At 40.1% G+C, this 20345-nt stretch overlaps 3 protein-coding genes across 4 annotated transcripts; 2 read left to right on the forward strand and 1 right to left on the reverse strand.

Annotated features, from left to right (window-relative positions):
- Window positions 1–1792: 1792 nt before the first annotated feature.
- LOC140798532 (cationic amino acid transporter 1-like) lies at window positions 1793–3693 on the reverse strand. Its single transcript, XM_073152388.1, has 2 exons — window positions 3246–3693; window positions 1793–3141 (listed from the first exon to the last, which is right to left on the reverse strand). Exons 1-2 carry the CDS (start codon window positions 3691–3693, stop codon window positions 1793–1795), a joined length of 1797 nt encoding a protein of 598 aa, XP_073008489.1.
- A 3212-nt stretch (window positions 3694–6905) lies between these two features.
- Window positions 6906–12891, forward strand: LOC140798552 (protein ALTERED PHOSPHATE STARVATION RESPONSE 1). The gene is given in 7 exon segments (XM_073152415.1): window positions 6906–7239; window positions 7242–7892; window positions 8836–9017; window positions 9436–9659; window positions 9857–10184; window positions 11972–12411; window positions 12553–12891. Coding segments are annotated over 6 exon segments (2019 nt in total). The 5' UTR covers window positions 6906–7040; the 3' UTR covers window positions 12407–12411; window positions 12553–12891.
- Window positions 12892–14869: 1978 nt separating this feature from the next.
- LOC140798553 (uncharacterized) lies at window positions 14870–18883 on the forward strand. 2 transcript variants are annotated; one of them, XM_073152417.1, is made up of 6 exons: window positions 14870–15018; window positions 15769–15928; window positions 16049–16798; window positions 16988–17432; window positions 17827–17908; window positions 18313–18883. In XM_073152417.1, exons 1-6 carry the CDS (start codon window positions 14989–14991, stop codon window positions 18517–18519), a joined length of 1674 nt encoding a protein of 557 aa, XP_073008518.1. In that variant the 5' UTR covers window positions 14870–14988; the 3' UTR covers window positions 18520–18883. The 2 variants fall into 2 exon arrangements, with proteins under 2 accessions (XP_073008518.1, XP_073008517.1); XM_073152416.1 differs by having other exon boundaries at window positions 14926–15082.
- Window positions 18884–20345: the final 1462 nt, after the last annotated feature.

A 20345-nucleotide genomic window follows, 5' to 3' on the forward strand; every position in this document is an offset into this window, starting at 1 on the left:
AGCTTGGAGATTACTCTCATGAACATCGCATAGCATTCTTAATAGCTTCAAGACAAGAAGCCTTACTGCATCTCAGGTTCCACTAGATTGATATAGATGAGCCAATCTAGAGCTTGAGCATATAAAACAAATTCCCGAATAGAGGGAAAACATAGCTACATAAAGTTGCACCGTATTAGAAATAAAGTATGAACAAGAGAAAATCATTTGATAAAACGAAGAAAAAAGAGACAGATGGAGATGGATAACCCCGCTTTGGAAACTAAATAGTATCAAATTTTATCATGAAAGAATAGGATTATTCAAATACCAAAAAGTTAGACATCTAAAGAGATCTCATGTAGAACATCACCAGCCGACAGGGGAAACAATCTGACAAAGGGAAAGCAGAAGAGAAGATTCTAAACCTTTGGCAATTTAAACCAAATATTTGGCAATTAAGCTCAATTTGGACTTGCCGATAGAAGATTCTAAACCTTGTAATGGGCTTGTCATCCTGACGTTTATCTAATAATGCCTCCCAATCTTCCTTCTTGATCACAACAGAACAGCAACTGGCCATTATATCACAACAATATTCTTTCCAAAAGAAACGTTGCCATGTGAAATAAGAGCATCCACCTCACAAAACGAATTCTCGTCTTTTCTAAGAAGCCACTAGAAAACAATCCATCATGATAATATATCTGAAGTGTCAACATAATGTTGTTGGACATAATAAACATTGAACAAACTCGAAAAATACAACTACATAAAAATCCAAAATAAATTGCACAGCTGTATAGAATCAACATCAGAATAGACAATTTCAAACTTCCAATTCTTCCCCCAAATTTTACCCTCAAACTGTTCCCCCAAATTTCCAACATCCCCACTTCCAATACCCAGCACTCAAATCGAAAGACCCAGTTCAAAAAATCGAAACTTTGATCGATTCGTCATCTCACCCACCAAAAAGCACGCACAATTCCATTCATAAGAAGCGATTATACAACACAGAGAAAGAGAGTGAGAGAGAGGAACAAAAAGGAAAAGTAAAAACCCACCGACGTCATGATCAACGAGAAGAGGCGTTTCCAAGTCCAGAGATCGCAAGGAGAGAGAAAGGAGAATAGGAGAGAAGGTGTTGTTCGGAACGCGAGAAAGGTGGGGAAAGCGTAGAGGGGAGGATTGGAAGAAAAGGACGAAAGCTGTCCGTTTAATCCCCGCGTACCCACCTCACAATAACTGTGTTTGTTTCTCTTTCCTCCACTTTCTCTGATGCTGTCAAATACTTACCCACACAACCACCCAACCCATTAGAAGATTTAATTGGGTACCGTCCGCATCCATTGGAAGGAAACCGGAATTATAATCAAATTTAAGGATCGGATTCTTTTCTGGTACCTCTTCGTTTTAAGTTCCCCACTTATTTCTTCTCTAAAATTAGGAGTGGTAGTCAACCAACTAACCATAAAGCCATAAAGGTGATCATCCCCCGATCGGGTTTCGGATTCGGCCTGGTTTTTCTGAGCATCTATCTATTCGCTGGCCTAGCCCACCACCCACTCACCCAGGACTCACTCGGGCCGAGCTGACTTCGAGGCGCTAGTAGGTCATTTAGAAGCATTTCAAAAAAATTAAAAAAAAATTGCTAGAAAAGAGAGCGTGAAGGAGAAAAATTTGTAAAAAGAACAAAAAATTCTAGAAACCATAATTACAACTCTAAAAAAAGCACTACGAATTCTAGAAAATCAACCCATAAGAAGATACGTATAAAGAATACTAACTCCTAAGACTCTCCTCTACATTACTAAGCAGAGGCACCATTGCCTTCTTCCACCGCCCTCACCGGCAGCGCCGTCGCCGCCTTGGCGGTATCATACGACGCATGCAGCCCAAAGAACAAGTAGTAGACGAGCAGCACCGCCGTCCAGATGCCGAACCTCACGAACGACGCCCCGTCGATCGACCCGAGCAAGAATATGTTGATGGCTATCGACAACGACGGCAGCCACGGCACGAGCGGCACTCCCCATACCTTCGGCGTCCTCGCCTGCGGCACCCCGAGCCACAAGAACGCCGTCGACGCCACCCACACAGGAAGCGTCACCGTGTACGCGATCCACCCGTCGCTCGCCGCCCAGTACGCCGCCGTGGCGATCGATGAGGCCAAGATGAGCACCAGGGATACGATCATCTTATTCCGGTTGGAATTATCGGTCACGCCGGTGACGTAATACCGCCGGACGATGAGCGCGAGGGAGACGAGCATGAAGATGAACAGGGTGGATATGGATAGGAGATTAGCGAGCACCCCGAGTTCGGTGAAGAGCGCGATGACGGCGGTGGCGACGAGCATGACTACCGTGGCGTTGACCGGAGTGCCCGTTGACTCGTTGACTTTAGCGAGCCAGGGTGGCACCATGTGCGTCCTGGATATGTGGGTCAAGTACCTGGCCTGGGCCACGGCAGAGACTAGTAGAACCGTCGTCATGCCCTTGAGCGCGCCGAAGGCGACCACGTACTTGGCCCATCCCATCCCCGCCGACTCGAACGCGACCGAGAAGGGGGCGTCCGGGTCGATCGACGTGTACGGCTGCATGAGGCAAAGCGTCAGGGCTAAGAGGCAGTAACATAGCGTGGTGACCAACATGGCTCCGACGAGGCCAAACGGGATGTCCTTCGCCGGGTTCTTGGTCTCCTCCGCCATCGTGGAGACGGCGTCGAAGCCTACGTAGGCGAAGAAGAGGACGGCGGAGGCGGAGAAGATTCCACGGACGCCGAAGGGGGCGAATGGGGTGAGGTTGGCGGGGTCGGCTTTCGTGAGGCCGGCGACGATGATGAAGAGGATGACGGCGAGGTGGATGATGGAGGCGACGTAGTTGAAGCGGGAGGAGCCCTTGGTGGAGAGGATGGCGGCGAGGCAGATGAGGGTTATGACGATGACTGCGATGGGGTCGAGGCGGGAGTAGTCCGTGGAGAGGGCGGCGACGTAGATGCGGAAGTCGTTCGGGTGGTGGTTGAGAAGGGTTGCGAAGTAGGACGTCCATGACCGTGCGACGGCAGCGCCGCTTATCACGTACTCGAGGAGGATATTTCCGGCGGCGATGAACGCCATGAAGTCCCCAAGCTCCACGCGGAGGTAGGCGAAGGAGCCACCTGCAATTATAGCCATAGCCATCAAAAATCATATAATACAGACTACGTACAAGATATACATAACAAAATTATATAATAATATCTCCTACGATTACGTTACTAACCTGCGACTGGGATCTCCACAGCGAACTCCGTGTAACAGAAGACAGAAAGCATGGCGGAGATGCCGGAGACAACGTAGGAGATGATAACAGCCGGACCCGACACATCGCGCGCCTCTTGGCCGGTGAGCACGAATATTCCGGCGCCGATGACGGCCCCGATACCGAACCAGATGAGGTCCCACCACGACAGATTCTTCTTCATCTCGTGGCCGCTCCGTGCCCGGACCTCGTTGAGCTCGACGTGGTCGAGGGACCGGGTGGCGACGCGGTCCCGTAGCCGGGCGCCGGTTTGGCGCAGGGCGCGGAAGTAATTTCCCCAGCTCTGGAAGGACTCCTCGGGTAAGAAGTCTTCCTTGCTGCATGAGCAACTTCTGTGCTTCAGCTGTCCTTCTCTGCCGCCGCCGCCGCCGCCGCCGCCGCCGGTGCCGATATCAACGGCGGTACCCATCTTTTATTAAACTAAAAAAATATGTGAGCTATAAGACTTTATAGACTCAAATAAATATAAGATGGCAAATAGCTCTTGAGAAATAGAGTCATCGTTATTATCCCACATAATGATAGATTAGTCGACTAAATAAGTCCCAACGTGATTGGTTTTGTTATCTTTTGTTCATCTTCTTTGATATTTGATTTTAAAATAAGGAGAGGGAGAGGGAGAGGGAGAGAGAGAGAATCTAATTGAAATTAAATTCCTTTCTCTTTCATGTTTATCAAATTCCCCTATTTATCTCTCGTTTTATCTTTTACAGGAGATAATCTAATTAAAATCAAAATCTCACAAAATAGGAAGCAGTCAGTGCCTATTTTTTTGCGATAAACTAATCTGAACATAGTCAATTACTGATTGAGATAGGCTTCATACGAAGGAAAATAGATTAAAAAAAAGAAAAAAAAAACGAAGAATGATATATCTACGTTACCTAGGAGAGGAGGAGGAGGAGGAGGAGGAGGAGGAGGAGGAGGAGGAGGAGGATATTCCACACCCGAGGAATCTCTGGCACTGGAATAAGGAGGAGAGTCAGAGATTGAAAGGAAGAAAGCCAAGACTAAACCATTTGGATCACCCAATAAAATAATATTTATAGGAATACATAATTATACATATATATAAACAATATCTTTCAAAAAATACGAATAGAAAAAGTTTCCATTTATTAATGGACCCTCTCAAACTAACCAGCGCAATTAATGGGGCAACTAATTCGGAATTTTTGGATAATAGTGTTTTAAAATTCCATTATAGTTATTTTTTGTAACAAAACTAAGGTACAAAAGATTCTAAGCACAAGTAATCTGAACAGAATCTGCAACCTGGTGGAGATAAATTGTTATTCGAATCTTCTCCCATAATTATTCTTCTATGCATATGATATTATAAGGGGGTGGAACCTAGCTTAGCTCATCTACATTTAACCCGAGCCTATTTCGAGCTCAAGCCATAAAATAAGCACATTCAAGTCTTTAACGACTCAAGCCCAATTCGAGACAAACTTAATTTGAGGCTTAAATAATTCTATAATTCAAACCAACCTCAATTTAAGCCATAAATTTGGGTCAGAATGAATTAGGTCGTTCTCAAATTCGGCGTATCTATATTCTAGCTGAGCTAGATTTGATCAAATGGCCCAGCTCGCCCGTGCCTAGCCCGATCCAGCCCGGACCCGATTTAGGCTCGGCCTGGCCCGAGCCCGAACTACCCATGGGCAGCACGGGCTAGCCCTTTGCCCACCCCTTTGGCTCACAACAAGGCCCGATGTTCTGCTACAGTACTTTTGCCATTCTGCTACAGTATTTTTTACCGTTGCTACAGTAAAACCATTTTGGTATTATACCGTTTTGCATTATTTTAAGCACACCATTAAAAAATTTTAATTTATTTTAATTATTTTTTAAATAGAGAAATATAAATATTTTTAAAAAAAATAAGCTAATAGTAACAAAAATTTAAAAATAGCTAAAATATGGGTTGGGCAGTGATTGGTGGGTCGGCCTGGCCCGACCCGATCCACTAGCCCGATCTCTCATGGGCCGACGGACGGTAACAAGCTAGACTATTCTAGCCCGGCCCGAATAATTGATGGGTCGAGCCGTGAATAAATACTTAAGCCCGGTTGGCTCAAAAAGCCCGGCTCGAATTCGGTCCGGCCCGCCCGATGATCATGTCTAAGCTAAGCAAGTTCAAGAAAAAGCTCTAACTGCTCATTTTTATGCTAAGTTGCTAAAAGTGAATTTGTGTTATGTTTTTGGATAGATGCATTACTAATCGTGCCCAAAGTATTGATTCAATTAAACCTCGGTGTAAGGGCTTTAATGCATGACAACCTGGATAGAACAATGTAATTAGCCTTTTGAGCTGTCATGGGTCCACGGCTGTTTGCGATATAATTATGAGTGGTTTCTTTATCTAATTAGATGCTTTAAAAAAGATTAAAATAAAATTTAGATGTCAAATATAATAAATATTCTTCAATGTAATTTAACACTGTAGCTTATTGGTTAAATTTTATCAATCTATGATAGATGTCTATGAGTTTAACAGTCCCTAAATATTTTTTTGATTTTTTACTATAGTAGAAGTGATATGCCTATAATTTAAACTTGTTGATCTCTAACATATAATATTGAAATGAGCTAATTTATATTATAAAAAAAGTTGATGAAAATGATTACTATAATCTATTCATATATCTCCTCCAAAAATATTATGTGTACTTATTCCAATGTAAAGTACCTCACTTATCATTTACAATGCTCATTTTCTAATTAATCAGCATGCTTAGAAATCTATAACATCATTAGCCATGAATGCATCATTCAATGCTTTTGTTGATGGAGCATCTATCCAAGTACAGTGCACCAATTACCAGTGTATGATTCATGAGAAGCAGGCCTGTAACCAGAGAGAGAGAAGGACACATACTGACACCACAATGTATAGAAGAACAGTGGAACTCCATCCTCATGGCATGGCTTGTGCGATTATTCTGCCAAAGTTTTTTAATTGATAAGAGCATCCTTAATGAGACAGTAGTCAAACAGTAACAGAGTAAAGAACCATCTTGTTTAATTAATTTATTTTTTTAAGCATGGCTGTTTGTTGCCCATAGCTGATCCTTTACCCCACTACAAGAGACACCATTTCCATTAATTCTTTGCTTTTCTCTCTCCTCGAGTTACAAAGAAACTTCAAACTCTCTGCACCTTCTCTTCTCACATTTGTCTTTGTTGTAAAAATATACTATTTCTAAAAGGAAAAGAATCCAATATTTATCACCTTTCCTTTCGCTCTCTCTCTCTCTCTCTCCTACTCACCGAGCACACACAGGAGGTGAGCCAGGACAAGCATTTTCAGCGACAGGGAAGCAGCAGATCTGACCCTTCTCTGCTCCACCTTCTTCTTCTTCTTCTTCTAAAGCGAATGAGGATGATTTCTTTATAAAAAAATCCCAGCTTGCCAGTGTTTTAGCTCTTGTTTGTGTTTCCTTTGTTAGTTTACCCAAACACTGGAATAAGTGAAAAATGGCACCTTTTTGGGTTTCCGACTCTTGTTTCCACACCGCTTAGCTTTAAAGCTAAGCCCATATCGCTCAAAAGGGTTTCTTGGTTTTTATTCTTCAATTTTTATTGTTCTTGGATACCCAAATTTGTTTCCTTTTCCCCCTAAATCCTTGTGTTTTTTTTATGGAATTTGAGCTTAGTTTCAGCCGATTTCAATCCAAAAGATAAAACACATTTGGGGGTTTTGGTGGAGTGATCGTACTGCATTGTTGTCTTCTTTGGCTTGAGAGGAGGATGGGGTGCGTTCACTCTAGAGTAGAGAACGAGGAGAGTGTGAGGAGGTGCAAAGAGAGGAGGAGGCTCATGAAACAGCTCTTGAGCCGCCGCGCCGAGCTCGCCGCCGCCCACATGGCGTATCTCCAATCTTTGAGGAACACCGGCGCCACTCTCCGGCAATTCACCGACGTGGAGTCGATGATCCCCGGCAATCCTCCTCCGGATCTCACATTACCCCCTCGCCCCCGCCCCCACCTCCACCGCCCCCGCCGTTGCCGCCTTCCCCTCCACCACTTCCCCATTTTAGCCCTGTTCGGAAAAAGGAGAAGACTGACGAGGAACTTATTGAAGAGGATTCGATTGATGTTGATGACAGCGACAGCTGTGCCACCCCTCCGCCACCACTCCCTGGCTCCTCATGGGAATTCTGGGATCCGTTTGGCCCTCCGACTTCCACGAATTCGTCGTCTCCGGTGACCCAGAAGAAGGATGAGGAAATGGTCTTGCAGGCTGGGGCGGTGGAGGAGGAGGATTGGGCCGAGACAAACACAGAATTCTGGGAAGAGGATGATGAAGTGGGAGAAAGGAAGGTGGAAGCTGGCACCGGTAGTGAGAATGTAGTGTTGAATCAGGTGAAGGGGAAAGGTATAATTAAGGAATTGGTGGACGACAACTCGTCTGCAGTGAGTTGGTTGACAAAGGATTCGGATATGGCAATGGTGGTGTGGAGGAGTAAAAAGACATTGATCGGGATCGTGAAGGAGCTTGATGATTATTTCTTGAAAGCTGCAGCAGCTGGGAAAGATGTGGTTGTTCTTTTGGATTCCAACCGAGGGCACTGTAATCCCTGGGAATTTGATGGAAGGAAGGGTAAATTATGGCCATCTATACATGTCATAGAATGCTATTTGATCTTGACATTCTAAATAGTACCATAATTGATAACTTTATTATGCCATTCATTATCAAGCTGCTAGTTATACACGTATATGTATTTTTTGAGTTAAAAGAAATTCTTTTGAATATTTTAGTCTACGACTAGAAACTTTTAATGTGTTTTCAGCTATATTCAGTCAAATTTGCATGAACTAAGAGAGGCCAAAATTCATTAGGGCCTTTACCTGTGTGATTTGGCCAAATTCTCATGGTTCTTTAGCTGACGAATTGGTTGAGCTCTATCAAGATCATAACTTTAAGTAGAATAGAAACATAATGACAAATGTATTTGACAATTGATTGGCCCTAGAATCTGCATGATCTCTGTGGTGTGAGAAAGTTTTTATCTTTAAATTGTGATCATAATTTGTTGATTCTTCAGGCTTTTTATTAGGGGCTGAAATAGGTTGTTTAAGTGCCCACTTAAAAATTAATCTAGTACCTCCATTGTTTAAGGTCAAATATTTCAGTTCTTGTTTTACTTTCTATAGTAGAAGTAAGTTCCCTTTCTTCAGCTCTTGTCAGTAGTTAAGGATAATCTGCCAATGGTTAATTGAGTGAGTAGTGCAGTCAACTGTACTGTTTCATTGGCTGTGCTGCTTCTCAATGAACATTGGAGTCCATAAAATGGTAAAGCTTCATCCTTAGTGGCACGTCCAGATGTATGAACTGCATAAATTTTGGACCATATCTCTTGCACAAATGAAATGCAATTTTAGCGTTCTTGGTTTTCAGCTCTGTGGGACTTCTGTCCCCAAATGTCATGAATCACTAGTACCTGTTTTCTTCATCCACATCTGATGATTCTTTATGAATAGATAAGTTCTCTTTTTTTTTTTACACATTTACTAAGAAAATGTTATTATTTATTCTGCAGGAAAAAGTTCCAAGTCTGCCAAGGTTTTTAACACATTGTCTTGGAACTGGTCTGCCAGATCCCCTCAGTCAAATAGAGATCCTTCTTTTCAAAATCCTACCGATACTAGTAGATCTGGCAACCATTGCACAACACTTGAAAAGCTTTATATTGAGGAGCAGAAGCTCTACAAGGAAGTTAAGGTAATCATGTTGTTGACATTTTCTATTGCTTTTCTAGTTAATATATGGATCAAATATCCAGTGCGAAAGAAGAGGGCTTAATCATGCCTTCTAGGCATTGTACACTCGAGATGCATCTTTGTGAGTTCCATATAAAGACCGTGTTTTGTGAACTTAAAAGGAAGGTTTTAAAATTTCATGACCTCTTAGCCTGCTTCTTTAACCAACTGGACATTTGGAAGTGTTCTAGAAAAAATACTTAAAAGATTCTTTGATCATATTTATGCATGTTGAGTTTCAAGATTGATTTGGACAAAATCTTTATTTGAGTTTTTTTTGGCTGAACTTTCTGTGTGGAGTTCTGAGGAAGTGATTGGTTGTCCTGATTGTCACGTGTAATATTCATTATTATCTAACCTATTAATAGATTATGCTGCAGGCAGAGGAGATTGCTAAGTTGCACCACAAAAGGAACACATTGTTACTGCAAAAGCTAGAAGTTGGAAATCCTGATATGTTGAGGATAGAGAAAGCTCGAGATAACATTGATAAATTACAGATCCGATTAGCTTCATTGCAGGAGTCAATAAATATGACATGCTTGTCCATATCAAAGCTTAGGGATGAAGAATTATATCCTCAGTTGATAGAATTATCTGCGACGTAAGCTAACACAATAGAATCTATTGGATTTTCACCGCATTTTAACATTTTAATTCTGACCTATTTTATTGCATTAGTAATCTTTAGTGATGAATATGAATTTCTGGAAGGTAACATTGTTTCTTTGCATTAACCATTGCTCTATTCGTCAATATATTTATCTCGTCCTTTTCTTTTCTCTCGTTCCTCTTACCAAGGCTTGTGCACATGTGGAGAACAATGTATGAGTGCCATCAGGTTCAAACCCACGTTTCTCAACAAGTCAATCTTCTTGACAACCGTCCGGGGACTGAACCAACAAGTGACTCTCATCGTCATGCTACCGCCCAGCTGGAAGCTGAAGTTGCTTCTTGGCATAGTTCCTTCTGTAATCTAATCAATTCCCAGCGGGAGTACATACGTGTTCTGAATCAGTGGGTCAGACTCACTGACTGCCTTCTGGATAGTACTGGCTTGAGTACTACATCTGGAATTCATAGTCTTTGCGACGAACTGCAGCGTGCCCTTGATAGATTACCTGAAAAGGTACTCATACTGACTCTATAGTAAATTGTACTGCTTTATTCTCTTTGTACTATACCTTCTTGCTCTAGTGGAGAGAAACACTTATGCTCCTGCATTACTACTTTCCTTCATCAACTGAAGTCCTAATCTAATTATTGATTGGTATTTTAGTTTGTAATTTGAGATTAGCTAGGTGGTGCTAGAACAATGTGCTTGTGAACACATTCTAATTTTCGTGTTTATATTGTAATTTCTTGTTTCTAGATATCTCCCTCTTTGATTGGTAAGTGGTAACCTAAGAAAACAACATAAATTAGTAACAGTAATTTGTGGTAAACTCGGTGAAACTTCTTAAACCTTACTAGACAAGGAACACTACTAATGAGATACTTTGCAAAGTAAAAGACGAGAATGAAGCATGCACAAACAATACAAATTTAACGTGAAAAAATTCTTGTCAACCAAGGGTAGAAAAACCACATAAACCAAGCACTATGAATCTCGCGATTACAAAAACACTTACAAATTGATTGCAATTATCACAATCGTCACGATAGTGTTTTGCTTGACTTTCCCTCAATACACCGTCTCTTATGCTTGCTTCACAATCTAGTTAAACCTTAAGATTGTAACGCAACATCGATGACACTTGAAGTAATTTTAAACGTTTTCTTCAATCTTGGACGAAGTTGGTGTGGGATAACCCCAATGCTTTCAAAACGTTAAGCCTCTCCAAGAGCCCACTTCTCTTCCCTTTAGTGTCATTTCTCCTGGCCTCAAGTACTGCCCTAACCTTTTTCAAGTTTTCCTTTTGTAAGCTCAAAAAATAGCCTTCGTAAAGCCCTAAACGAAACCAATAAGAGCCAACTTGACAAAATCATTCGAACGAGATCTGAACCGTTTGAACAGTTTGAGTTTCGACCAATGGTGTTTCACAAGTTCTGTTCAAACGGTTTTTCAACGTTCGAAGTCTTCAACTAGTTCGTTCGAACACCTTTCTCATGTTGGATACAGTGAGCTCTCTAAAAAATCTCATTCGAATGCTTTTCTAATATTGGGTACAGTGAGCTCTCTAGAAAATCTCGTTCAAATGTCTTTTCAACATTGGATACAGTGAACTCTCTATAAAATCTCGTTCAAACGTTTTTCCTATGTTCGATAGTTACTTGTCTCTTATTGCGTATCTCGTTCAAATAGAGCAGCGTTCCGGGAATCCGTTCAAATGTCTTTCCACACTTACAAAAATAGACTGATCCCATTCAAACAGAAAACCTTCTTTTTCTCTATGATGTGTTTTTGGTCTTTACAATTTAATCTAACAAGTTACACCTTATATGATTTTTGTTTTGTCACAGATTTGCCAATTACAAGTGCTAACATTCAGAGATTTCTACATTATCTATTTAATCTGCATTTCCTTGGTTTTTATTTAATTTCCACTTGACTTTCTTCACTTCAATCAAATGTATGACTTAAAGAACCACTATACTAATTAAAAAAAAATCAAAGAATTTAATGAGTGAATTTTCATGTTTGTTGACATTTGAATCTATGTCCAAACTTTAAGGAAAAAAAAGAAAAGAAAGACAATCGTGAGATTTGGTACACATGTTATACTTCTGAAAATTATACCAGTTCTCTGATATTAGGTATAGATTTCCTGTGAATGAAACTGAGCAATAGTAAGTCAAAGGATTTCAAAATGGAGACAGTCAAGACTTGATTTTTTGAGAAAATAAATAAAAGTTATGTTCCTTTGTTTTAGTTACAAGGAGAATCTTTTCCATCTTAAATGTTTATTTAAGCAGGTAGCTGCTGAAGCAATCAAGAGTTTTTTATCAGTTATCCATTCCATAGTCCTGCAACATACAGTAGAGCGCAGCCTGAAGAAGAAAGCTGACCGGCTTGAGAGCAGGCTAGAGAAAGAACTTGATTCACTTCACAGATTAGAGAATAGCAACAAAGAAACAATCATAAATACAGATCAATTTTTAAATCTGTCATCGAAGAACATGAGGTTGGAGGCATTCAAGAAGAGGGCCGAGGAAGAGAAGTCCAAATACCTAAATTCTGTTCGAATGAGCCGAGCCATGACATTAAACAATCTCCAGACGAGCCTCCCTAACGTTTTCCAGGCTCTAACAGGGTTTGCTGGCGTATTCATGCAGGCTTTTGAGGGTATTAGTGGCTGCAATGAATCTGCAACTAGTCATTCAGAAGCTGTATCACCCCTATGCTCATAAACATGGTATTACTGCAATTAATTACTGTAAGCTTACAAATTTATCATGAACTTGATTTGACATCTTCTCATATTGCCCTATCCGATTATAGGGTGAATTTCAAATGAAGTTCTTTTTTCTGATTTTTCTTTTAAATGTGGTTTCAGAATGTACCTAAATGCCAACAAACAAGCATCAGGTGAGCTCAGCTGGTCTGAGCAAGGATCAATGAGTTACAGGGTGGTGATATATGATGCTAGAAATGTTATCAATTTGAATCGGCAGAAGAGAAATAGGTACTTGGTTTGCAAAGAGTTGCAGTGCAGAAGTTACATTTCACATAATTTAGAAATTCAGATGAGGATATCAGAATATTTAGTTCAATCACCCTTATGAATGGCCTGTAGCTACATCTCAACCATTGTATGTTATAATCTTCCAAGTCGAAAACTTTTTTTGGGATTGGAAGGCCCCTGTTCCTGAAAAAAATGCCTTCTTTTGGCCTAGAGGATTGTTGTCTTTTGCCCCTCTCCTTGGTTAGCAACCTTCATCCAAAATATTGTGTCCGCACTGAAAAGAGAATTACAAGATACTGGAAAGAAAAGCATACGTATCGAGATCACGCCATTTTAATCTGTCGCAAGAAGTGTTACAGTTTCAAGGACTATACTTGAACCCAAAACAAAAAGTGTCTGTATTTGTTTCTTGTCATTTATGTTTCATCTTAGACTTCAAAAGGTGGTTCCTGGTATGACCACATACATCTCTCTGCTTGTCCTACAAAGTCCCTAATGATTCAATCAGAACTTTTTCCAAACTTTTACCCTTTTCAATTATTTCTTTTTTCACCCTCAACCATCTCAAGCTACTGAGCTTGCGGCCATGCACATGATAGAACACAGAAGGCTCAATGATTAAAGAGACCATGGAAAAAGAACACTGGAAAGAATGGAAAACAGTGCGCAAAGGACACAGTTTCAGTTCATCAGAATGACAACATTCTTGTGAATGGAGACTCACCAACTTGCCAATCAGACATATGAAAGCTACCCATCAAGCAGATGAAAGAAATGTGTTCAAAAGAAACTTCCAAACCTACTTGATGAGCCCCACCCATGTGAACAATCTTTGACTTGGTCACACAAATCAATGTAGTGGTTAGATAAGTTTCAAGCCAGTGTGGACCTCATTGTCACTTTGACAAGCACCTAACATGAGCCAATGGGGTCAATCAAATCATCAATGGAAGGGAGCGAGCTAGTTCTATACTGTGGTAAGTGTTAGTAGAGCCAACTATCTATATTAATTTTTTTTTTTTTAAAATAGCTAAAAATTTCTTTAAGAAGGAGAAGAGCTTCTAAAAGTTTAAACTTTCTTGTCTTATTGTTCCTGAAACTTATCTAACTTCACTGACTGTATCTGAGTGGAACTTGTAGAAAAGGCTGCAATATCATGTGTTGTCCAGCAATAATACTATTTTAAGTCAAATTTCAAAAAGTTGCCGATGCATAGATGGTCAAATCTCAAGAACTTGTCAGTCCTCTGTTTTCTATTGGTTAAAAATCCATGGAGTTATGATCAAAAGATCCATGGAGCAAGATGTTCAACCAGAAGGCTTGATATATATGTTGACATTCTAAAAGATTATACTCAGTACATTAATCCCAAGAGAGGTGGCAATTGCTTACATAGGCTTTTGGTTATAATACTATACATTCTAAGGGTGCCATGAAAATGTTGGGGAAGGAGACAGGCTGATGGGTTTTATTCCCTCCAAGATAATTTACAATATTTTGTATTTGGCACCGGTTTTGAGATAGAGAGCCGAGGGCCATTCGTAGGGGTTTAGAAATAAAAGAATATTACATTTCACACCCTACATTTGCTAAGTTGTTGGAATTTGTAACAAATTGGAATGTAGGGAATCCTGGCTCCAAGGGGAGAGGGGTGAATCTATCTATCTACGGCGTGTGGGGTCCGGTCATAGAATTCTGCAGCCTGGAACAAATAATGTGAATGAGTCGGCATTTAGGTCTCGAAAAGTACGTCTTTGACTGATTTATTAATACGGGGTACGAGTTTGAAAGATGTCTTCCGAACAAATCGCCAACAACTCGGCCACTGTGACATATATGCAAATTGGTCCTTTCCTTGAGGTACAATTCTATTGGTATTGTTTTGATTAGATTATCTTTCAGATAGTTTTCCTACAAAGTTGATTAAAGGATTAAACCTCCCGGATAGCAACCAAAAAGAAAGGGTCACTTAGAATGAATCACAGGATACAGTTTGAAGAGACATTTAAAAGATTTTATATAGATGTAAATGTACGTGAGGAAAAGAGATGTTGATTTTATTATTTGTAATTAACTAAATACCGAAGAAGAGGAGGTTCTTGGTAATTACTGAAACTATAGGTGGTAATATGGAAAACTATCTTTCATATCGTTCCGAGGAATTGGCAAGATCGCCGATCCAATTATCCCTTGGAGACCCTTGTCAGGTTACAAAGAACAGTGGCAGAGAGCTTACTGTGAGATCTCCTCACAAGTCACAAATTACTCTCTCTCTCTCTCTCTCTCTCTCTCTCTCTCTCTCTCGCTATGGAGTATGAGAGGATCCACAAAGTTCAGGTATGAAATGCTCTTGGTTCCAACCCACAATGGATGGAAGCAAAAGCATAAGCCCACTTCTATGGTAACAAAGGAGTTGCAAGCCATTTTGATGTATTTTATTTGTTGGGTTCTCTGAAAGACCTTAGCTTTAGTTATATTTTCTCCTAAATGTTATTGCCTTGTAGTTAGTATTGGAGTCTTTGTCTTGGTTTTAGCTACTCGCTTTCTTGATAGCCTTTTAGTTGGTTGTGTTTTATTTTTCCGCAGTAAGCGGTTAGTGATGCAATTTTTGTTTGAATAACGATTTTGTTCGGAATTGTTCTGAAACATGTAATGTCAGCACATCATTTGTTTGTAATTATTCCTGGCCTAGCAAGTTTTTGGTTTAGATTTGGTTTTGTTCATTGTTTAGATCACCTTTCCTTTTTCTTTTCTTATTTCCCCTTTTGATGGTCTATATGTTGCTCTGATGGTTGTTCTTATATGTCTAAGATTCCTTTGTTATGTTAGAATAGGAGATTTTCTCAAAAAAAAATTGGAGGCACATTGAATTTATAACTTAGAAACTGCAGGAAAAGAAAAGAAATGACTTGAATCACAAACCTGCCAGTTCCTTTTCATTTAAAAACTCTTCTTCACACAAAAATTGTATTCTTCCATTCATGGAGTCTGAAGTATTATATCTAGAAGTTCATGGAGACAAGTTAAGTGCTCTAATGTGTTACTATTGATCTTTTTTTTTCTTTTTGAATTTTGTCCTTAATGCAGATTGGAGTACTTTCTCCAACTAAGCTAAGAATGAAACTTTTAGGGGCTCAAAACCGAGCAAGAAAGGGAGGGAGCAGTTCCTCCAGGACATCCCCTTCCAAGAATGTGGACATGGAACATATAAAGAACAGCCTACTAGCTGGTGATATCGCTGACAAATGTAGGTGGATTTTATTAGTGAATTTCGTTAATACTTTGTCTGTTTGAGTGCGTCTTTGTTGAGCTTTGTAGAGTATATATTTTGATACTTACAGTGTTCTGATTGGTTGTGGATTTGCAGCAACCTCTAAGGACCCCAAAGCTCCTTTAACTATCAATGATGCTTTGAACTCAGAATCTCCTAGAATGGAGTTACCTATTAAGGAGGTTTCAAGTTTTGGGCAATACAATCAACAGCATTCCTGCTCGAGGGGTTCAATGTCAAAGGAAAAGGCCATCACTGGTCATGCTAAAATTCAGAATATCTCTAAAAATGTTTCTCATCAACTTCAGTCCAACAATTTGAGCATGATACATCCGGTGAGAACTATAGAAGAAGAGGGTAATGCCTATGACAGTGGGCATGATAATGCCAGCACATCTAGTTTCGAATTTCATCACGTGGAGAGGACATCACAACATTTGATGGCTGGTATGTCATCTAGGCAGATTCCTTCCAAGTGGAATGATGCAGAGAAATGGATAGTAAATCGGCAAAAAATGAATCTGAATGTCTTGAAGAGGAACATTGCACAACCTCAGGGGAGTCGGCAGATGAACTCTACTGCTGTGAGTGTTGCGCTAGAATCAATGAGTTCTGACCAAAAGCATTCAGTTCAGGTAGTGGATACAAAAAGGATGGACTCCACCTGCTCTGGCTCCCTGAATGTTTTAGAGAAATTCTCTTTTGTTACTCATCAATCGAGCTCTAATCCAGCTGCGCAAGCAGATTTGTCTCCTATTCATGATTCGGGCAGTCTCTCAAGACTTCAGAAAGAATTGTACAAAACAGACTCATCAGTCGCAAGAAGGCCTTGCGATGAACCAACAGGTATCCGTTGCATTTCTATTTACTAGCCATGCTTGATTAATAGTTGATTTAAGTTTCACGCTTGCCAAACCAGAACTTGCAAAGCATTTGAACTTATTCATTTTTGTTATTTTGTGCCCTTAGTCGAAATGGTCTCTTCCTTTGAAGTTATCTTTTCAGATAGATATTATTTCTTCCTTTATCATGCAGCCACTCCCAATGTGCAGTCAGTTTCGATGAGAGATGTGGGAACAGAAATGACACCTATTCCAAGCCAAGAGCCATCGAGAATTGGAACTCCTATCGGATCAGTTACACCCACACGTAGCCCTGGCTCCTCAATAACATCAACTCCTAGAAGAGGAGAACCAGCAACATCACCAGCAGCCTTTACCACCAGAGACAATAATGTAGATGTTAAAAGAAAAGATGGGAAAAATGAATTATCTGAGAGAGAACTGAAGCTCAAGATAAGAAAAGAGATTGCTGCCCTTGGTGTACAACTGGGAAAGACGAATATTGCTTCATGGGCTAGTAGGGAAGATCGAGAACAGGCTTCTCCCTCGTCCAAGACCTTCAGTTCACATCTGGAGAAGGAATATGAAGTCCGTGCAGTGATGTGGGAGGAGGCTGAATACTCTAAACATATGGCCAGGTACTATTAATTGCAAACCCCTCCTACAAGTAGTTGATGATGATTTATTGACTGGAAGTGATGTTTTATTACGGTGGTTTGGAGGACAAAGGCTTGTTGTTAGGTTCCTTGCTGGTAGAATGGCTATAAATCAAACATTTTCCCCTCCAAAATCTGCTTGTTGAAAATGAACCAACAGTTAAGTCCTGAAAATTCTCCCACAAGTTTATCTTTAGCTTAATCCCAGAAGGAGAAGATTGCCTCGTGGCTTCTACATGGATATTAACTTTTAGATCTATCATGATTCTACCACCTAAAAGAAAATAATGCAATCATATATATGCAATTTAATTTTCTACATAGAAACTGCAAATAGTTAGAAATAACTTTAGTTAACAGAAATTGTGTTCTTCAGATATAGACGTGAGGAGGTCAATATCCAAGCATGGGAAAATCATGAGAGAGCCAACTTCGAAGCTGAAATGAGAAAAGTGGAGGTATGCTTTCCTCTTCCATTTGAGATGCATTTATTTTCTCCGTGGCATTGAAGCGTCTGTACTCTGTAGTACATGAAACTTTGAGGTATTAACTTAGACATGGTACTCACATACATATCCAGACATTTATAAGAAAATCTAGACAGAGTGTAGTATCACTTTGGTATCTGGATCCAAAATTCATACTCAGGGAAGATAACAAGAATACCGATATGGATATTGCCAGTACTCAAATCTGTTCATTCTTTTTGTCACCCATAGTTTAAGGATGATAAGTAGGGTAACAAAAAGCGGAAAGAAGACCATCTCATTTCATGGGTACTTTTCCTTATCTTAAGGAGCTTCTTCTCCCATGTTGAGGATCTCTGTGCTTTTCCAATGATTATTAAAAAGCAATTTGGCAGGCCCAAGCAGCGCAAATGAGGGCTGAAGCAGTTGGAAAGATGGCTAAAAAGCTCAGCCTAACACAGCGACTAGTTGAAGAGAAGCGAGCTGCTGCACAAGCCAGAATGAATCGACAGGCTGCTAGAACTGCTAAAAAAGTGGAGCATATTCGCCAAACTGGCCGAATTCCGTCAACCCACAAACTTTGTTGCAGTGGATTTTTCTAGATCTTCAAACTGCCATCAATTGGTTTGAATTAGTAAAAGATATGATGGATTCCACTCTTGTCCAATTTGAATTCTGGAGGGAGTGTGGATTGCATATATGTGAGTTGATACACCCATTCTTGCATTTTTACCTCTTTAAATGAATATTTTTCTTATATGAATTGTTGAAAGTTTTCTGTAAACCTCTGTTATCTTCGAGAGAAGTACAGAGAGTTAGAGACTGCCCCTGTTAGTAGTTCTTCACTATTAGGGAGTTCAAGTGTAAACTTCGTAGCAATGAGCATGTTTCTGTACCACTCGGGATGGGTATTGTCTTCCTCATCTCAATTACAATTAAATTACATGCCTATAGTCTATAGTATAATTCCTTGTGATTTTTTAATATCTTCTTACACATTTCCAGTGTGTTGTTATCACAGTTATATTTTCTATTTTGTCATCCAATTTCTCTATAAATTCTTCTCTGAAACTACTTAATCTGAATTGCTGCTTGTTAGCACGACTAAGATTATCCTCGACCGCATGAAAGAGGCCAAGTTGGAGCTTCAAATGTCAGCTGATATTTGATCATTTAAGCTAGCTCAGCTAAATCCTGAATACCCAATAGTAAACAGAGGATCAAAGAAAAAAAATATATATTAGCTTGGCTGCAACTATGACATTTAGCTTGTGCTTTTCGCTCCGATCTCTCTAGCACCGGTAAATACCAACGTTTCTGTTTAATATCTCGTAGCCCAATCTAAAATGTTTAGAATTAAGAGGTTGTGGTTTGTGCCTACGTGATCCTCCGAAGGTGCTTTTTCCATCATCACCTATATCTGAGACTTGTCCTTGAAAATTCATCATTTTGGCATATTTGCATTCGGCTCCCTTGTTTGCAAAAAAGTACCACAGTAGTTCTCAATATGTTTTTCAATTTTACTGAAAGGTCCTTCATCTTATTTTACCATTTTCGAGCCCCCCCACAAAAAAAAAGAAGAGAAGAAAAGGGCATTTTAGTCATAAAAAATGTACCTGACAAGACAGGGATGTATCCATAATAAGAATACAATGTAGGGGTTGATATGCCAAAATCCATAGTCCAAAGAGAAAACAAAGAATTGTTAATTGCTGGGGTTAGGTAAATGATTATTATCATGCAACAGCCCAAAAATAGTATGTGCATCACCAACCAACCTCATGAAACTGTTTGTCTTTTCAGGAATTTTGGAAAAGGCCCCTTTCAATCTTTCTTTTGGCACGCCAAAATAGATAGCTTTAATTCTCTTTGCAGCTTTGGTCTCATTTAAAACTTAATGAAATGGCAAAAGAGACAAAAAGGTCATTCTTGCAATCACAAAAGCTACATACTGGCTTACTTAACAGCTTCAGCTGTAAGAAAAGAAAAGAAAAGAAAGAACAAACAAAAAAAAAGAAAAAGTAGAACTAGGTGCTGAGGAGTGAAATCGAACAGTTTCAACCAATGGCTACTACTAGTGATGAAAGGATAAAAGAGTTACTTTATAAGCATAAAAGGAGTCAAGGGAGGATGACCAGATGTGAGGTCTCTGGGCCACACCAAAGATACGAAAGGGACGGCTAAATCGCCAGAAATTGATGGAAGGAAGAAAAGATGCCATGGAGAAAGATGCCAATGTATCTTTAGCAGTGGGGAGTTAATGGAGGCCACATGCTCCCACTTTAAAATTAAGAGGGCCCATCAACCTACCCACATATGGAGCCATGGTCAATCAAAACACATCCTCCAGATGGTGGGCTCCACTGTTGTGGTTCGTCGTCGCGAAATCGACATTGCACTGAATAAAGGAAGAGAGCAGTTGGAGAAA

This window comes from Typha latifolia, chromosome 12 (genome assembly GCF_019914945.1).
Source record: "Typha latifolia isolate L0001 chromosome 12, TyphaL0001v2, whole genome shotgun sequence".
Taxonomy (NCBI): domain Eukaryota; kingdom Viridiplantae; phylum Streptophyta; class Magnoliopsida; order Poales; family Typhaceae; genus Typha; species Typha latifolia.

Bases quoted from the DNA above. Each gene is read 5' to 3' on its own strand.
- LOC140798532 (XM_073152388.1), bottom strand. From the start codon at position 3,693: ATGGGTACCGCCGTTGATATCGGCACCGGCGGCGGCGGCGGCGGCGGC. The intron at 3,142-3,245 runs GTTAGTAACGTA...CTATAATTGCAG, and splicing joins TGTGGAGATCCCAGTCGCAG to GTGGCTCCTTCGCCTACCTC.
- LOC140798553 (XM_073152416.1), top strand. From the start codon at position 14,996: ATGAGAGGATCCACAAAGTTCAGGTATGAAATGCTCTTGGTTCCAACC. The intron at 16,799-16,987 runs GTATCCGTTGCA...TTTATCATGCAG, and splicing joins GCCTTGCGATGAACCAACAG to CCACTCCCAATGTGCAGTCA. The intron at 17,909-18,312 runs GTATGCTTTCCT...GCAATTTGGCAG, and splicing joins CTGAAATGAGAAAAGTGGAG to GCCCAAGCAGCGCAAATGAG.